The following is a 20,365-nucleotide window of genomic DNA, read 5'->3' as shown; positions in this document are numbered from 1 at the left end:
TAGCTCAGTGGTGCAGTGCGCACCAGCATTAGGGTGATAAATAATCTTGTATGACATGAACGATGTACAATTACCCGCCTTGTATTTTCGAAGTCATCATCCTCCACCTGCTCTACCGCTAACTCTGATCATGTGCGCGGAGAGAGGATCAAATTATATAGTAATAACATAACATCGTTGGGTTATATTTTTTTTATCTGAACAAGTCACACACATTGTACAATGCGATAAGACACAATGCGATGTCATGAACAGATAGGAGGATGTCGAACGACACGCATCAGTAGCGATCCTTTACTCTAACATCCACTTCGGCCTAGAGTGCCCGATGTCACAGTTCTTTTCGTTGTTAATCTTTTTTGAAGCCGCGGCCCTTTCTACTAGTTCTTTCCTTCCTTGTGAGTGCTTTCTTTCTTTCTTAATATACGGAAGAGCCAATATTATTGACCGAATTCATTCAAATCAATAAACGACCAGATGCAAATAGACACCTGATGGATATAGTAATTAGTAACTCCCCAGACGTTGCATCGATTACCCTGCTACGACGGGCCCAAGATCAAGGTTTATTCGGGCATGAGAGGGCTGAAAAAATGTGACTTCGGCCCTGGTCACAACACACAACCACATACTCCTGAGCCGGATTGTGACCACCTCTAGTCGATAGACAAAGCTTTGCTTGTGATCGATGTGCTCATACCTCACGTTTGAAATCCGCTAGTGGGCGCTAAAGAGCGTCTGAAATTTGTGTTACGAAAATATGGTTACCATAATTTAATCAATGTAGCAGACGGATCGACAACAGTGTTGGGATGACTCGAGTCATGACTTGACTCGAGTCAGACTCGAGTCACCTTTTTCGTATGACTTGACTTGACTCGAGTCACTTTGCAAAAATGACTTGACTTGACTTGACTCGACGCCTCAGAAATGCGGATTGACTCGTGACTCGGAGCAAAATTCACGAGTCAATTTCAAGTCATTAAGTAAACGGTGTCGATTAAATCACCCTATATTATGTATGTTTTGGTTGTCAGCGATACGCCGGTGTCACTTGCGAGAGCAACCAATCTTCGATCATTATAAGTTTCACTGATCATCGATTGTTACATCACAAATAACTTGACCGCTTACGAAACCATCACACCTACATTGTCGTAGTAGCAGTAGATTTATCTAATCGCATCGTATCTCTGTTTCTTAGGCAGCTTAGTGCTTACATTGCGCAGTGCGCACCTTTACCAACACTCTTGTAGGATTTAAATCGAACGAATATAGTTTATGCCTTTATATTCTCACAAAGGTGTAGGTCGGTAGTGCCTATTGTACCATATCAATTTGTTCAACTTCACGAGGCTTCGTATTCGATCCTTTATATTGGCTGATAAAATCAGACTGTAACATGTAGCTCACGTTACTCGTGTATTTTATTATCAGTTCTACGTGTGCGTGAGCGATAAAACACCTTTTTGAATGAATATTTAACTTTATAATCGTCATTTGATTCAAGATAAATGGCCAATTAATCTATCCTTCACACAGTTAGCACACAGTCACACAGTTGGGTCATCACATATACTTCGAAAATTCAATTTGACTCGAATCGTGACTTGACTCGTGACTTGACTTGACTTGACTCGACTTGACTCGAGTCACCTCCAAAAAACGAGTGACTTGACTTGACTCGAGTCACCTTTGAAAATCGATTGACTTGACTTGACTCGAGTCAAAATGTGCAATGACTCGAGATGACTCGTGACTCGAAGGTAGTGACTTGATCCCAACACTGATCGACAATAACAATGTTGACTATCAAATTTAAACGTGACGAATAGAACTTCTTCCCTGAGTCCACGCCACCTTTGAGTTGTACACACACTTGTGAAACACTCGTCAATTTCGATCAAAATGCAAATTCACCCGCTAAGTACCCGGATATTCCGATGAATGATAGCCTGGTTTCGATGTTGGTGAATTCTTAATTTACTCAAAGCGAGGGACAATTCATTTAAATCAGTAACACGCCCTATTCAAACCACATCTGTGGTCTTGTACGACTAACAGCCAGAAATCCGAATAAAAAAATCTACAATGCCTGGATATCGTGACTGTTCTGTCAATGAATCTTACAAGATCAAATCTCGAGCCTAGAAATATATATATTAGCAGCTGCAGCAGCTGTATCTATATCCACGATATTTAGGTTTGTTTGTTTGTTTTATGTATGCATGAAGTTTGTCGACTACTATGGTCATTGATCATTTACACCAGGCCAACTCTCTTCATTTTTGTTCCGTAGCTGCTAACTTGTGGCACGGCCAACTTCTAGGCTTTTTAAGACACCATTTACGGGGTGAGATGGCGAGTTCATTACAGCATCGGCCCTCCAGTACATCGGATCTCCAGTTCATCGGATAGCGGTAAAATTCAGATAATGGTGGCATTTCAAGTTCTTCTGTGAAATGACCCTAATTTCAACGTTACTAGCCTACCTCTGGATATCATCATCCAGCTAATCCAAAAGCATGCACACTTGCACAGAATCTGTATCGGTTATTTTAGCATCGATAGACGCAGATTGGCGAGTGCTATACATAGAAATGAACTGAAAACGCATATCATTACTACAACATACTATTAGGTCGTCATGTGATAGCTCTTCATACATTCCAGCATTTACCCTCATGCACAAGTTTGCGGGGGATTATACGCTGAGTAATATTAGACTTATTGCAATTTAGACTTGACTATGAGCCGTTATTTTGATGTTAGTAAAATCGTGTCGAAATTCGCTCTTCAAAAGAGACGATATGTAAAGCTCTATGACCAGTAGAAGTCAAGATATGTTCTTGTCTGACGGGTGTTCACTGTTCACACTGTTCATCCATGCGTTTGACGCTAATCTGTAAGAATTCTCTTTACCGGTTTTCAGAAGCGGCATTGGACGGCTTTAGAGATAATTATTTATAGAACCAAATAACAACTGTCGTCTGTTATATTTTTGATGGCGTATCGTAGGCCCCGGCATAGTCTATTTAAAGGTCAGTCAGAGCCGCAAGAAGGCTACCTTAGAGCCGCGGTTGGGGATCACCGCAACTGACTGATAGCGATGACACAGTTATCCCACCAGGCCGCATTAGCGATTCATGTCACATGGATTTGGACATTCAAAGTGAGACCAATTCTAACGTGACTCGATTCCTAAATGATTCATTATTAAATAATCACCCATGAGAGGTTACTTTGCCACGACCGGGACTGATTTCACAACGCAAGTCAATAATTCGAGGTTTTAATCGCTATTTTAGTTACAGAGCCTAACCTACGAGAGCAAACTAGGACACCACCACCCGCATCAACCATAGTTCATTTTATTCCAGACAGAAAAAGCGCTCCACTATAAAGAACTACGTAGAAGACATTGTAAAGCGCAACGACGCACAGTAGGACTTCAGAACGCAAGTCATCTTTCAATAATCACAAATTCATCAAGCCGCCGACGAGGCGTCGGCGCGCACATTCCATTCGGGCGAATACAAAAAATCGTAGAAACATTTGCTAGACTTGTCACGGCGTCGTTTTTTGCTCAGCCGCAAGATATAATATAAGCTTCCGTATATGTTTTGATATAGCGGGCTGTTTCCAAAGTCCCGAAACAGATCTTTTGTGGATCTTCATGTTGAATCGGTTCCGAATAAAATACTGAGTGCGGGAGAGGTTAGAGCGTAATAAATAACGAAACAGCCGGTCGTAAAATTACGTTTTTTTCTGAAGCGGACATATTCCGACAAAACTCGCGTTCTCGGTCGCAAAGAAAGCGACACGACACAGGAACTCTTACAGGCGGCACCTTTGCTACGAAAAAGCCGCGGGTTCGCAATCTCAAAGTCGACAGACGGGACAGACACGCGAGGACATGATCAGACGCAGGCTAGTTCGTGAACACACAGTGAAAAAAAAAGTGAAAGAAAAAGAGATTTAATAAAAGGAATAGAAAACTACCGCCGAGCGGCGCGAAGCGAAACTGTGAAGCGAACGGTGCCTACGGGGGAATAGGGGTCGGGTTTCGAATCTCGGAATGCACAGTTAGCGGGGGCGGGGGGAAAGTGGGCGGATTGAAAACGATTTTGCAATCGAATGGGCGTGGTAAATAAGAGTGGGGGTTCGGGGCAGACTTGGACAATTAGTTAATTCTAATTTGACTGATTACAGCAAGACGCCGGTAACCTAATTATAATCCAATTTGTGAAACGTTTCTATACTGTGATATCAACTCTAACATGATTTTTGCTTTTCCTGAAAATGATGCGGGAGAACAGTATAGCCAAGCTCGTTGTAGCGTACAGACATTTAATTCAACTTCAAAGGGTTCGCGAATTAGGTCATTGTAATTCTAATATAATTTGGAAAAGATAAGAATTTTCTTGTTGTCCAAATCTGGTTCAGGGCGTGATGTGAGGAATTGAAACGATTCTGAAATCGAACATGACATGTTCGCGTCTTGGAATGCACTGACAGCAAAGAAAGGCCTTGACAAATAGGAGCGGGGGTTTGAACTACTGCAAAGCCCGCAAGCCAGAAACCGGCTCACACGTCAAAATAATCGCGGAACACGAAGAAAAAGCGTACGTAACATCCATTCGGGCAGTGGGGTGACGATCGTCTGGGACGAGAGATCTCCGATTGCATTAAATCCGAACTGCTTTCTTAAAATCTCACCCCGAAGACGATGTGGATGTCCCAAACGACAAAGTCTCGACCCTATACTCCCCGTTAGCGGGCAATCGATTATTCACCCCGTTGTCCAGTTCCGAATTCACCGGGCGCTCTCGGTGTCGTAACCTCCCGGTCAGCAGCTGGCAGTTATCGCCCCTGCCCTGTTTGTGGTGGCGGACGGCCCGGGCCGGAACGGCGACGTGTCGCTGCTCCTCTACGGACCTGTCCCGGCTGCTGTTTGACGGCGACGACGAGGATGAGGCGTAGTTGATTTCGTTGATGGTGCGTAGGAGACGCGCGTTGCTCTCTTCCAGGTTGGCGATGTGGGTGCGTTGCTTGGAGACGATCTTGTCTTTCTCGTTGATGACGCTCTGCAGGTCCTTGCGTTCGCGGTCGCGCTTCGATTCAAGTTCCGCGATCCTGCAACAAAAATTGAGATCAATTTACTATTTTCGAAACTACACTAAAAATAATAATAATTTCGCATCACGTCAAAATTCCGGACAGAATATGTTTTGACTCGAATCAAGTCGAGTCGTTTTCAATCAAACACCGTGTCAAGTCCGACTCCAAGTCAGCGAGCAGAAGGTCGTGTCCGATTCATTGTATCATGACTCGAGTCCGAGTCTAAGTCAATGTGTCGACTGCTCAGTTTGCAGCTAAAGTTTGGGTAAACCCACTTTTTATAACTCTGTTCGGTGATATCGAATGGTTCGCATTTATAATATACTAATTTTCCTCACTTTTAGCAGTTACTGGTCGCATTTTCAAGTACCAGTACCAATAGACGAGATCCCAATAGTGTGGTTACTTTAACATTCCTCAAAATTACAATGAAATGTCGGTCTTGGCCCTCTGAGTATCGAGCCATATGACTTGGTCCGAGTCATGCGCAATGACTCGAGTCATTACAACCCTGAATCAAACGGAACTTTTTCGAGCGACAACCATTTCTAATGTTACCTTTGCGAGAATTCTTTCTTCTTCTCCTCCCTTTCCTGCGTGTTGTGCGCGATTTTATCTTCCGCCATACGCAGCTTCTCCAGCAACCTCGTCTCTCTACGGTCCCGGTCTTTTAACTGGCGATACAGAAAAGGACAGGGTTCAACCGGCGTCCTAGCAGGGCACGCCAGAGTCCCAGACACCTACCTGATCGAGGAGGGCCTCCTCCCTTTTTGAAAACGACCGACTGGAGTCCTCTGCTTCGCAGAGCCGAACGCTCAACGCTTCCAAGTCCATTTTGAGACAGGACACGAGTTCGTCGTACTGAAAAAGCGATTTCGCATTTGAGAACGATTGGCTTTGGATGGGGTTCTTAAAAAAATGAGCGTGTGATTGTACTTTCATAGTAAACAGCTACTTGAGTATTTTAGGTAAAAATAACAACTATACGATAAAAATACCAGACTCACGTTGGCAGCGGCCGACGGAGGCTTCGCTACACCGAGACGCTGCGCGTTACCGGCGGGTTGACCCATCGCGTCTTTCGGAACCGGGACGATACTGCTCAACACCCACTGGGCCGTTCTCTCCTCGGGAGACAGCGGGTCTTCAGACGTGGCGGGCAGCATCGCCACCGCGTCCTTGGTGGGGGGCTGACTCGTTTTCACGCCACCGCTGCGCGAATATTCCACTCTCGTCACACCCTAGATAAAACATTGATGATTATTTGTTCGGCTGAGCGAAATCGACTACCCGAGTGATTTGATTCTGAATCAAGTACTTGGCTTTCAAGTATCACTTACTATGACACTATGAGAGCACGTAGGACATTGAAAGTTGAAATACGTACTTTAAAATAACTTCAGTTCTACATCACAATAAAGATAATTTAGTTATTTTACGACCATACCAACATACGTTGATCACGATTTCATAGAAATGTCATTTATACTTCGGTGTGTAGCCTTGTATTACCAATTTTGTAAGGGGTGAATTGGCCAATCGTGGTTTGAAGGCTTCTACGATGGCAAAATACAACTGAATAGTATATTCATATTGTAATGAATCCAAATATTTTCGGCTGACACTCGTCAGGGTGATCGTCAGCAACTAGTAGAGAATTGGTGAGCATTGTATATCAACAATCGTATCACAAAACATGACGCCACCGGCATCAAATTACGAATAAGAGAGCGTTCAATGTACTATTTTTAGATGGTATACGAACTCCTTTTGTTGATACACAATGTTCTTTCCAAGAAGATCGTCAGATGGTAAAATATTACAGAAACTATAATTCTCGTTGATAAATTGACAATTGGTAGAAATGAGCGTTAATTTTCGGTACTTGAAAAATTCATCTTTACCCACTCGACTTAAATCGTTGCAATTAACATTCGATTCGAGCAGGGTTGTGATGACTCGAGTCACGAGTCACAATTTTTTGTTGGCTCGAGTCATTTTCTGACTCAATGACTCAACACATTCCAAATGACTTACTCAAGTCTCGCTTACCAATAATTGAAAAATAGGCCCAGAAATTGTCTTTTATCTGTTTGAGTAAACATGTCTAGAGCGAGAAAACTTAGTATGAATCCAAGGCCTCTGACTCAAACTCGATACTAAACAGTCAACACAATGACTTGGACTCGGACTCGACCCTCTGCTCCCCGACTTGGACTCGCAGCGGTGGAGGATTACAAATGACTCGACGTGACTCGAGTCAAAACTATAAAAGCCAAATTGATTTGTGACCAGCCCTAACAATTATTATATACAAATTTTAATAGAAACACTAGCAAACTTACATGCGCAGGTTCCGACACCCTCGGCATCTGACTTTTCCCAGGGTTGCCATTACCACCCATATCAGAAGGCCGCGTCCTCCGCACAATCTTCACCCTGGCCGCGTTCGCCGTGTTGGACACGACCGGCTGCAATGTCTTCTCACCCATCCGGACCGGGTCATCATGCACATCCGGCCCATCGATAGGCGTCAAGACAGCTTGCGCGTCTGGGTACCAGGCCCTGGCGGGCTTGGTTAGAGGAGCTCCGCTTTTACCAGGGCGCGTCCTGGACGTTTTATTCCCCCTCGGGGAGGACCCGGGGTTTCCGGCAGACGCGACAGAGACACGGCGGACGTTGTTGGCCGGGTCTTGCGTGTCGAGCTGGTCTGGCTTGGTGTGGTGTGAAGAGTGGGGCGGTGGTTGGCGGCGTTGTAGGCCAACGCAGTGGCGGGCGCTCAGTATCGGGACGGTGGTAGAGGTGGCGATTGCGGTCACGTTGTTTTCCGAGAATTCGACGGGCAGGGCTGGAAATGGGGGAAAACACTATGTTTCGACTGTCTACAATGGTAGCAGAGAATCTTAGAATACCGAATTCAACGCGAATCATTTAAAATTTGAGGTGGGCCTGAGTCTGAACAAACCCTGGTCCACAACCAGCTAAAACCTAGCTACGATCCAAACACAGTAGGCGTGCTGGATCAAAGCAGCGACCTTGAAACTCCTTAGTCTTGCGCGGCCGAGAACGTCAAATTCACCCTTTCTAAATCGCCGGCACTGATTACGTCCCCCGAAGCCATCTGACGACGCAGAGATTTCAGTAGGTAGAAATTTATTATTGACGTATACAGCGAGACCTCCGTAAAGGGATATACATTTAGACCGATTTTCAAAACCCACAACCGTTTCAAGGTGGTTCCGTTTCGTTTATCTCGCCAGAAATTCGGCCCCAGACGCAGTCCCAAAAAGACAGCGCATAATCGCAAAGCGATAAAAATTCAGCGTCATCCGCATCACCGTTCTCCCAATCAGAGTCGTAACGGGCGGCTATTTAACCCCGCAAAGCGATAGTCCATGCGACGCGGCCGTATATTCAAGAAAAAATGTGCAATAAAGAGATGAAGCATGGATTTCGATTTATGAAATCAATAATAACTTTCAATTTTCATGCAACTTTTATTAACTATCGGCAATTACTGGATTCGGACTTGGATAAGATACCAAATTAATCACCGATTTGATTGGATTTGAATCTAAAATATGCTCATCTCCGCTACAAGACCGCATTACTTCTCGCGATATCAACTACGAAAAACCAACAAACACGTTACCGGGCGCGGACATCTTCCGATGCTTCCGATTGTCCCGAACGATATCGTTATTCGCCCTGCTCTTGAGAGCCTGGCCCTTCACTTTCAACGCGCCGGGCCTCTCCTCGACTGCCGGTTCTTTGCGATTACCGCCCGAATTGCTGGTTGTCGTGGACGACTGCCGGGACGACAGCGTGTCGTCGCTGTCCGGGACGGCGCGGTCGCTTTGAGACGATTCCAGCGTGCTCTGGTCATGGTCGCGCTCGGATTGTCGTAGGATTTTGACTTGGGCAGCGTGAGGCCTGGGTTCGGCGGTCCCTACGTTGTTGTTGCGGTTACTCGAGACTTCGGATCGGAGAGACTGCAGCGGGTTCGCGAAGGATAACGGCACTTGGCCTGAAAGAGAGAGATTTAAAAAAACTCTTGGAGACACACAACTTCAATATACAATTGAAAAATGTCTTCACATTGAAATAAACCCGAATATTTTCGGTCGACATTCGTCAGCAATTGGTAGAGATTCCGAACATTTGTACCGATACCAGGGTTGCAATGACAGGAGTCATGACTCGACTCGAGGCGTGATTTTTTTGGTGACTCGATTTGACTATGAGTCATTTTTTTCAAATGCGTAAACTGACTCGAACCAAGTCGCATGACTCGAGACTAGGGACAGACTTCGAAGAATAGTAAAGTCACCACATTACCTATTTCGTGAGTCAGTCCTGATACTTGCAAAATAGCGCCAGAAACTGTCAAGACTGAGGAACATTACAATATTTTGAATGCGAGCCATTCTATATCACTTGAGCAGAGTAGTAAAAAGTGGGTTGAACTGAAAACTGAACAGTGAACATGATGACTTGGACTCGGTTCAAAACACTATGACTCGGACTAGACCCTCTACCAGCTGACTTGGACTCGGACTTGACTCGGTGATGAATTGAAAATGACTCAACTTGACTCGAGTCAAAACTATAAAAGTGAGATTGACTTGTGACTCGGAACCTTGTGACTTCGTTACAGAACTTCAACACGCAATCGAATGATATAATAATAACGAAACAAAACCGAATATTTTCGGTTAATACTCGTCAGCGGCAATCTTAAGCAACTAGTACAGTATTCAAAAATACTTTTTGTGCCAACAGTACCGTATCACCAAAAATGTCATCGCCAGCATAAAGATTCGAATAATCGAGGCTCACAGATGACAGGTATGAGCGTTAAGCGCAACCAGCCTTGAGAAAAGCATTTTCAAATTTGGTCAGAGCCTCGCCGAAAACATTGTATTGACGCACATCGAATGCTGCTGCTTACTTCTACCCAGAAGTTTTCCAGGTCTAGTTTTGCATGAAAAATGAAAGCTGCAAAGTAGAAGTAGCCTAAAATCACAACCGCTTGAGTAAGTAATGCAAGTAGCCAGAACGTACCAGATTACAAAGAAAAAGTAGGAGGCTTTTTTACTGACCGCCTCTGCTTGCAACACACTCTAGGCGGGAGAAAACAGTAGCGTTGCTAAATTCATCATTTAGGTTATATTTAGAGAATGGTGGTAATTTCAACGCAACCTCCACCCCGTTTGTATCAACAGCCAGAGTTTACGATCAAAATCATCCCTGTTTCAAGTGACCACAGAACAGACTATCAGTGGTTAACCTATCAGCTCACACCTCAATATGGGTTCTGAAAAGCCAGATTGTACGGCCACCAAGTTTGACGTGTCAAGGATTGATGATGCTACACAATTGATTCCCAGCCTATTTCATTTCGAAATGAATGCAATCGACACCGAGCCCAAAATCATACGATGTCCAAAGTAACCCGATATCTTGCATGCAAAGCAACGCAGCCAGCGCACGAAAAGATTAATTACATCCTTGCGAGCCGCCTAATCGATACGAATTAACGCTGCGGAATCTATAAATATCTACGCCAACAATCGCATTATGACATCATCAGAATTCGCGGAGATCGCCGAAATTTCTCCGAGATGACATTTTCCACATCCAGCCGCACTTTCAAACCCAGATTATCTCGGTAACAAGTTTCCTTCCAGTCACGACACCCGGTCTAGTGCCGGAATTGAAAATTGGACCACACACAAACAAAAATGAAACTCAACACCGGCGTCTGACGTCGGCCCACGCCTATACACGAAGGACTTTCAGTTTTGTCGCTATTTCAAGTCTGCGATTTCGATCTACATCGTGACAAATCTAGAATTTTTCCACGGTAACTGTGACAAGCAGTAACAGGGGAATAAATCTGACGGTACAAGTTCTGTTCGTGAAGTCCGTATTTCATATTTTGTTAATCGTGGTGGAGAGTCAGACGACAAGCTTCGTTCGAGCTGAATAACTTTGACGATATTTGAGCATATCCTTCGACACGCGACCGAGAAAAAACCGAAAATCAAAGCGCACAATCAAAAAATCACACCTTTACTCGATTCCTTAAAACTCCCCGAATTCATGGCGTTCAAATTGTGAGACGCCGCAAACGAATGATCAGCTACATCACCGAACGCGATAAACGACGACAGGGCAGCGGGCGAACTCAATCCTCGTTTCAAATCGCAAGCGGGCTGCGAGTAAGCCGGGTTGCTGAACGACAGAGGCGGCTTGGATCGTTGTGCCGCACCTCGTACGGACGACTCCGTATCGACGCGGGTCGTCTCCATCACGTTTTCCAACGGAGCCAACGACGGACGATGGCTGTTGTTGCTGTTGTTAAAACTTCCGGTGGTCTGCGGGTAAATTTGTGCCTAACGAAAGGCTTGAATACCGTACAAAGCAAGACAAACTTACCGAAATGGACCTGTCTGATTGGAAATGGGCGGCGTGGACGTTGGCCAGCGTGGGCAGAGATTCCGTGACCATGTCTAGGGATTTACCGCCCTGGCGCGCTGGTTCGGAGACGACCACATTTTCGTTTGCGCTGGAAATAGAATATGCGTTGACAAATCCAACATCAGAATAATATTACATTATATTTTTGAAAAATATTATAAGAAATAGTGTTGAATTGACAATTTAGCGATCACGGCAGTGGTTGTCAACCACCAGTCTTTGTTAACTTTTGTGGCAGTCCCGCCAAATAAAATACAATTTCATGTCTCAATCGCAAAATGCAATAAGTCGCATGCTTGTCCAGGAATTGGAGAGAATAAACGTAAAATTTTAAATAGATACAGAAATTTGGCACGCATTTTTCTGCATCGTGATGTATATTATGGAGTTCATGGTCTGCTCTGCTGCAAGTATTGTGCCAAACTGCTCAAAGCAGAGCACGACACGTTTAAGACCAGTTACAAATGAACGCTATGAAGAATTTTCAAGCAAAATTCGCTAAAATTGGCAGTACAATGGAGGACAGCAAACAGCAAAGTTGCAGTTCTTTCAAAAGAAACCGCACAATCAAAATCAAGTCGGTCGTGTTGAGCAGAACTGCAACCCGCAAAGATTGAAGTTTCTAAATTTGGTTTGGAGTTGAATGCTTTTGTTGTAATTACATTTCGGGTTAATTTCGATTGGTGTGATTGGTGTGGTTCACCGGTCTCTAAAATTTATTTCAAATTTTACTGGTCACCAAGATTAAAAACTTGGGAACCACCGGATCACAGCCTGCTTACTTGGTCGTCCTAGCGTCTTCAGCAATGCGGTCCAGCGAACCGCTAATCACAGTGGCCTCTCGCGTCAAGTGGCTGATGTCCGACTCGCTTTGCGTGGCGGAAATGATGGCGGGCTTGTCCACGTTTTCCGTGACTTTGGAGACGATGTCAGGCAGGTTTCCGAGCTGCTGCACAGTTTTCTGAAAGACAAAACGGGGTATTAGGGGGAAATTGGCGGGAAAAAAAACGAAATCAAAGGTCAAGGCCACAAAAATTTCCGACTCTGATAGCGAAATATTTAGAATTCGAAACTTAGGGCTATGCGGTCCCCGATACTTTTATTAGAGAACACGTCTGTCCAATCTTACGTCGTCCAGTTCCGAAATGATATCCTTCAAAAACGCGTGCAGCTTGGCCATCTCCCGGCCCAGGTCGATGTAGCCTTCGAAACCGTTCTCGGCGGAGACATTATCGGCGTTCGCCACCTCGTTAAGAAACGCTCCCATCTGGTCCCACTGCTCCCGTACGAACACGTTCATGAACTTCATGTACTCTTCCTTATCGCCGAACCTTAAAACGCCAACCGTCGATGCCAACACCAAGTTTCTACGGCATAAATAAAGACCAGCTCTCGAGATTACCGGACCACAATCTGACTGACTCATCAACTTCGCCTACCAAAACACGACACATTAATTTTAGCTGCTTCCCCTTTTATGATATGACATTATTTGAGATTATTTTTCCTTCAGCGTATTTACATGCCCTAGGTTACTAAGGTGGGTGTCTCATTGATTTACTACACCAAGTAGTTTTGATACCATCCTATCCAGAGTTGTAATGACTCGACTTGACTCGAGTCATTTTCTCAAAATATGACTATGACTCGACTCAAGTCAATCTGTGTCTTTACTCGACTTGAAATCGAGTCATTGCGAATGACTCGAACCAAATCATATGATTCGATACTCAGATGGCAAAAGACCGACATTTCATTGTAATTTCGAAGAATAGGGAAGTAATCACACTATTGGGATTTCGTCTATTGGCACTGGTACTTGAAAATGCCGCCACAAACAGCAAAAAGTGAGGAAAATGAATATATCATGAATGTGAACCATTCGATATCACCGAACAGAGTTATAAAAAGTGGGTTTAACACGACTTTGACTGGAAACTAAGCAGTCGATACAATGACTTGGACTCGTGTCATAATACCATGACTCGGACTCGGCCCTCTGCTTGCTGACTTGGACTCAGACTTGACTCGGTGGTGAATTGAAAATGACTCGACTTGTTTCGAGTCAAAACTATAAAAGTGAGATTGACTTGTGACTCGGAGCCTTGTGACTTGGTCACAACCCTGGTCCTATCTTCTCATTATATCAAAATCTCATGGTGTTTTGAACCGATAATAATATCTATCAATCTATGACTGACCGACTAGGCCCTGGTACTTCAAAGACAATTTCCCACCTGGACCGGTTGGCCAAGTTCTGGATGACTTTGGCGACGAGCGTCAGCGTCCTGGCCGCATTGGGTTTCGGCAATTCGTTGGCGAGACCGAACAGGTACGGGTTTAATATCGACGGGCAGATAAGACGCAGGAACAGCGACGCCGTGATAAGCCTAGACGCTATGCGGGCTCGGTCCGTTTCCTCGCAGCAATGTCGCCACTCGCTGAAAACCTCGCGAAGTTCCAGGGGGAAAAAGCTGCGAAATAAATAAAAGCACGCTAGTACGGACGAAGCTGGGCGCAGACTTTACAAATTGAGGACAGGGCTTTGATTGAACGAATGTAAAAAAATTAAGGCTTGAGGGTGCTACTTTACCGGGTTATCATGACTCGACTTGACTCGAGTCATTTCCTCAAAATACAGGAATGACTCGACTCGAGTCAATCTGTGTATTGACTCGACTTGGACCCAAGTCATTGCGCATGACTCGAACCAAGTCATATGACTCGAGACTCAAACGGTCAAGACTGACATTTCATTGTAATTGCTAAGAATAGTAAACAACACTATATTGCGATTTTGTCTATTGGTACTGGTACTTGAAAAGGCGACCAGAAACTACTAAAAGTGAAGGAAATTAGTATATGATAAATGCGAGCCATTCGATATCACCAAACGGAGTTATAAAAATTGGATTCAACATGACCTAATCAGATGAAAACTGAGTAGTCAACACAATGACTTGGACTCGGACTTGAATCTATGGCGATTTGAAAATGACTTGACTGGACTCGAGTCAAAACTTAAAATTTAAATTGACTTACGACTCGGAACCTTGCTACTTGGTTACAACCCTGGATAGTGGTATAAGGAGGCGCGTCAAGGGTGAATATCAAGGTCTCCACTCAGGCCACAAGGCTCGGGGTGTAGTTTGTCATGATCTCACGAATGTAAAGGCAAAAAGTCTTCAACTCCACAGTAAAACATGTATCAGTCAAATTAGCGATTCGTTGACGAAAATATTACGAATTCGATTGGGTTCTGCAAGTCACATCCTTTGCTAGGCACTTCTCTTGACTGCGGTTCCCCGTCGGACATTACCAATGCGTTTACCACAGAATAGATTGTTTCAGAAGAGAACATGAATCGTGTTTGGGGTATTCCAAAGGCAAAAAAAACGTTTTTCTCAATATCAAAGTGAAAACGTGTCATATTCACATGACTGGATAGCTACATCAGCGTCACGCTCTAAGTTACTAGAAAGTTCTGTTGCATTTAAACCTGTTGTAGTTAACCGATCGAGAGAACTGTCATTACATTTCAATTTAGGGGAAATTCAATCTAGCTAGTACTACGAGCAGCAATGCATACAGCGCGTGTCTTGATAGATTCAAAGTCGCCATGGCTCTGTAACATTACCTTTGACTATACCGGCGTTTCGAAGAAGAGCAGTTAATAACCCGCCAAGTCGGAGAGTATTGAAATTTGAGAAACCGCGGAAGTCATTGCGCAAAACTATTTAGAACTGTGCGGCTTTAGGACTCAAGCTGAGCGCAGTAATTGTTTTGAAGGCAGTTATTTAAACAACCCTATGCAGAATATGGTAACCCTATCAAATTTGATGTGTGAATCGTCTTTTAAAACGCAAAGCCTGTACGGGGTGCAAGTACAGGACTAAGACAGGTATCCTTGAATAGCATATGAAGACCTAACCGAATCTTTCGCTCACGTCAATATCCTAAAGAACCACAAGGCAGCCAATATTAATGTAGAAATATGTTAACAAACGGGAAAGAATTTAAAAAGACCAAACATATCCGAAAAAGAACCAATCATGACTTCATTGATATGCGAACACCAATAATCGCTATTGTAGCGATTACGTAACAAAAAAGAAATGAAAATAGGACATGAACCAGGAAAACACAGGATTGCATTGTGCATCTGGAAGTTTGCAGTGATTCATAGGCCTTATATTGATCACGGAAAGGATTATCAAGAAAACTGAAATGACATAAAGCATAAGAAAAGAAGAGCTTGATATTATGTGACGGATATTAATGTATAGCATCACTATTCACTGACCAATTCCAAGCTTAACTGCTCTGAAGGTACAGTCTATTCATTAAACTACTCATAACCACATTAAGATAGGTGGTGGATTGGTAATAATCCTTATTTAGCAGTAATTCACTCATGAACACGGCACAACATATCAGCCAACACGAAAGCCATCGTAAAGTGCGTAAAAGTACAGAATGCATGTAGTTGCAGCAAAAAACTTCTCTATATCGCTACTGTGCGTTAAAATTTCCACCAATGGCCGGATATGCTATTACGAAGACAGACTCCTAAAAATTCTATAGGCCTACGCACATAACTTTTGCATTCAGACAGATGTAAGCATTGCAACCGTGCGCAATGCATGAATTCGGTTACTCACAAGCAAGTTAGCATGCTTAAGACATGATTCATTTGAACCAGCAGTAGGTTCGCCTGCTGTACCTCGTCTAACAGACTTGGGAATATTACAGCGATTACAAAACTGTCGAAGCATGACATTGGCTTGACTGGAAGGTGGCAATGAAAGAGCACTGTAGAGTTTGTTGTTGCGCCATCACGCAAACTTGTCAGCAAACGAGAAAGAGACTACACAACATGCAAGAAGCTGGGGAAAAGACTTACTTTATCGATCCTAGGATCTTGTGCATTGCGATTTCGCAGCACATTTGAAGATTTTTTTGATTCGTGTGTAAGACCGCGTTGATCGGTAACCGGCTGCCATCGACTTCGCAATCTTCGTCGCTCTCGTACAAGGCAGTTACAAAATCACCTGCGACAAACAATCATAGACATATAGCTCGCCAAAAATGACTGACCAAACATATTCTGAGCATTCCAAGCTCCAATTTTCAAGTGACTCAACATCGGCACATTCGAATTACACGACAACAAATAGGTTTAAAAGTTTTGAATCACTTGATTTCATTAATTTGCACAATGCGCCTGTGCATAACAAGCTAAGAACATACATACTGAACTAGTACTTGGACACAGAAATACAATTCATTTGCATGAGGCCAGGTTACCGCGGGGCAGAGGACACGATACACACAATCTCCAATCCAAAACCCATGCATATATGCACTCCAGTCATTGCAACAGCCTGTTATGCAACATCTGCAATACCAAGCATGACTCAATCAATGTCTTGACAGCCAGATCAGCAAGTATTCCTAAGCCCTCACATCTGCTCGAGTAACACTTTGTTTCTTCAAGTAAAAACCTTCCCACAAAGACAGGTATCTAGTCACAAGCGCTGAGCACGGGCAAACATCCATAAGCAAGCTTGCCACTATGTTTACAATACACATCAAGGTAGCGAGGTTGCGCTATTTCGCAAGGAGCAGTCACAACAAGTGGTAGCCAATGTAAAACGTTTCCGAACCTCCTATTAGCTGAGTATTGTTGTAAAAACGATAGTAAGGTAGTGATTAAAATATTTTATGTGGCTTACCGAGAGTTTTATGTAGATAGCCGATCCCGATCAGCCGCAATAAATGTTCGACCGCCTTGGTGGCGAGGGTGTTTTCACGAAAAATGAGGGTCTCGTCGTCGATGTGAGCGATATCGTTCATAACCAATTCGCTCATGAACTCCTGAAAGAAGATCGCAATATTAAATACCCAGTCCTGGCAAAATATCAAGCGGCAGGCTAGCGGAAAGTCAGTACGGAGATGCAAAATTGAATGATGAACTAGGGGGCTACCAAATCGGCCTTTTCTGCTGCACAGGAATATTACAAAAGAGGTAACGAACAAATTTGGGTTCTGATTATCGAGATTCAAGCTCCCAGAAACTTCACGTCTGCGTTTGGGCAGAAACCTAAGACGGCTACAATAATTGGGAATTGGTCATCCAAACTGACAATAAGAAATATCAAGCTATGTCAGTTTCAGAACTACAGGTGGATGTCGCCAAACCCTTCAGCATGTGCCGAATGCCTATTCGTTTTTTACGTAACGGCAGTTCGTAAACAGGATCTGCGTAGACACGCATCTGCTCGAAAACAGGAATTGAGAAAGGCGTCAAATTCAATCTCAGGAAACGTGGATTTAGACTCGCGTTACAAAATAACAACTTGCTCCCGGAACGCTAATATTAGCAGAATGTCGACGACGATGTCATAACATTTAGCGGCGTCACAAGATGATGACATCGGAAATACGAATTCACGCATTCTCCTACGCAACGCCACGATCCCATTAATAACACATGCATCAAAACAGCTTTGAATAGCGTCAATGAGGGCTGCTAGTTACCCTTGAAGTCACTGGAATGGACGTAGGTGGCATTTCACAACAACTATACAAAGGACCAAAACTTGAGCTACGTTTTTACTGCATGTCATAATCGATGACGTGCTGCAGAGACAACGGCCTTGTCCAGCAGTTTCGTAACAAGAATTCGAAACAGGATAAAAGAAGAATGTTCATACTTCAAAAGGGAAAAATTTTGCAGCGACAAAAACTGCTCTCAAATCCACAAGAAAGTACATTGTGAATGTGACTACCGGGGAAGATACACGTTGCGCACATACCTTTGACATGCCCATTCCGTGCGCGACATGGACTAAAATTTTCGCCAACTCGTCTTTTTTCGAAACCGACAGCTTCCCGTGTAGAGCCCTGCATAATTTCATGTAGTCGTTGGCGATAAAACCCTTCAAATCGCTATAGTCGTCCATCGGAAGTATGCAAAACGATTGGAAACGGGCTTTTATTCGAATGGCCATCGTCTCCCCGGAATTGTTCTTATTTTTTCCGCTCGGCGTTGATAAAGGATACCTGTAGAAATATGTTAAAGTCAATACGATACTCGGCTTACCTAAAACTCAAGGTGGTCAGGAATACAATACTTCTACTTGTTCAGAAGTCTAAAATTCTTAAATCAAGTTCTTCAGGATACTAAATTCACCAAATACACCACACATTCAAACGGGAACTGCTCAGAATCAGCATACAGGATGTGCCCACTGCCCAAGTACAAGACATAGATCGATTGTAGCCTCTCAACTTATCGCACAAGGTAGCTACAAGTCCAAACTTCACAACATTTAGGGCGAATGGTTTCGTGACACAAATCCGAATATCAGCAGTTCACAGTTGTGCGGCTAATTCACAAGTAATGACAGTTGCCAAAAACGTCATTCATTCCTGCATACCATTTCTCGTGTGTCTGTCTGTTCCGCAATGATTTGATCGATATATTAATAAGGCCGACATAGTCCTTCTCTTTCTTTTTCTTCTTATCGGAATCTTTATACAAATGAATGGTGATGTTTTCCACGTCAGGTATTGAAGTGAACTCGAACTGCTCGCCCCAGAACGTAGTTCTGAAATGACCTGGGTCAGCAAACATTTTTACCAAACAATAATGAGTTTGACATTTACCCATCTTCCTTCAATTTTGACGTTGTCCTCGCATGCAACTGCCGGTCTAGACATATCTCGCAAAAGTATTTTTTCTTTATTTGGATTCCTTTGGCTTCTTGCACCCACAAACTGAGCTGATATTCCATTCTCCTGGATTTGTCCTAAAAGCACGAAAGACGACGTAAAATCAAAAGAAAAGACGTCAGTGACACCACAGCACCTCCTCTGCCACAAAAAGATAGGGGATGCCTACAATAATTATAAAAATAAAGGTTTGAACTAACAAATACATCAAGTACCGAAATAGCAAGGCATTCACGAGAGCGACTCAGGGTTAGCTGGTGTTACGGTTAAGGTTAGGCTTAGGGGCAAGGCCAGGATAGGTTTGGGGTTATTTTTAATTGGTAGTGAATTAACAAAATACATTGAAAACGGATGACAGAAACAATAGCAATGACCCTGTTCATACGAGACACACCTCACTAATTGTTACAATAGCACTATACTCACCAAGTTCGGATTAAGAATTCGTTTCAATTTTTCGATCCACGATTCGCGCTCGCCGGCAGACTTGCAACAAAAACATCTACTTCCGTTCACAGTGATGACCTGCGCGGGCAAAAAATTAATAACTCGGAAAGGAAGCGGTGGCTCGAAATTATCGTGCAACACACCCTATTGTCCACAACGGAAAAACTCTCATGGCAAAAAATTTCAGATTATTCAAGTCAACGCAATTGCACCCCAATTGCTGACTGCATGCGAATTCCCGTAATGGCTCGATAACAAATTCGGTTTTTGCAACCACCTTATCAAATTAGCACCACGATTTTTACAAAAATCACACGCGATCAATAAGGTGACAGCAAAAACAGTCTTCCTGGAAACTGCGGCATAGTGCTGCTTTTTACTTTGTACTACACAATGTGAGAGTAGCGGCATAACACGCAGGAAATATGCATTGTGTCCCGGAATTTGTAGGCTATATTGAATTTTGATGTCATTTTGACAGCGACAACATACCAAAAATTTTACCACCTGTGTAACTAACTTTCATGCTTAACGCATATGATATTTATTGCTGCGTTTGCTACATTCAACACACTTG

The 20,365-nt window shown here is 43.6% G+C and overlaps 1 protein-coding gene across 8 annotated transcripts in view; it reads right to left on the bottom strand.

Annotated features, from left to right (window-relative positions):
* Nucleotides 1-3,357: 3,357 nt before the first annotated feature.
* The window catches only part of LOC145459056 (uncharacterized), a 64,680-nt gene continuing 47,672 nt past the window's right edge, over nt 3,358-20,365 (bottom strand). For all 8 annotated transcript variants that reach the window (XM_080337636.1, XM_080337637.1, XM_080337635.1 and 5 more), the window contains 17 exons: nt 19,768-19,866; nt 19,276-19,418; nt 19,047-19,217; nt 18,423-18,669; nt 17,340-17,481; nt 16,508-16,655; nt 13,842-14,078; nt 12,734-12,935; nt 12,387-12,565; nt 11,563-11,692; nt 11,195-11,501; nt 8,774-9,148; nt 7,467-7,969; nt 6,129-6,362; nt 5,866-5,982; nt 5,680-5,795; nt 3,358-5,136 (listed from right to left, as the gene is read on the bottom strand). In XM_080337636.1, coding sequence (XP_080193762.1) covers nt 4,716-5,136; nt 5,680-5,795; nt 5,866-5,982; nt 6,129-6,362; nt 7,467-7,969; nt 8,774-9,148; nt 11,195-11,501; nt 11,563-11,692; nt 12,387-12,565; nt 12,734-12,935; nt 13,842-14,078; nt 16,508-16,655; nt 17,340-17,481; nt 18,423-18,669; nt 19,047-19,217; nt 19,276-19,418; nt 19,768-19,866 — 3,771 coding nt within the window. In that variant the 3' untranslated portion in view covers nt 3,358-4,715. The remainder of the gene's footprint in view (nt 5,137-5,679; nt 5,796-5,865; nt 5,983-6,128; nt 6,363-7,466; nt 7,970-8,773; nt 9,149-11,194; nt 11,502-11,562; nt 11,693-12,386; nt 12,566-12,733; nt 12,936-13,841; nt 14,079-16,507; nt 16,656-17,339; nt 17,482-18,422; nt 18,670-19,046; nt 19,218-19,275; nt 19,419-19,767; nt 19,867-20,365) is intronic.

Source organism: Botryllus schlosseri, chromosome 16 (genome assembly GCF_051294905.1).
Source record: "Botryllus schlosseri isolate E-star chromosome 16, Bs_hap1, whole genome shotgun sequence".
Taxonomy (NCBI): domain Eukaryota; kingdom Metazoa; phylum Chordata; class Ascidiacea; order Stolidobranchia; family Styelidae; genus Botryllus; species Botryllus schlosseri.
Note: the sequence above shows the minus strand (reverse complement) of the source record. Positions and strands in the feature narration are given on the sequence as shown.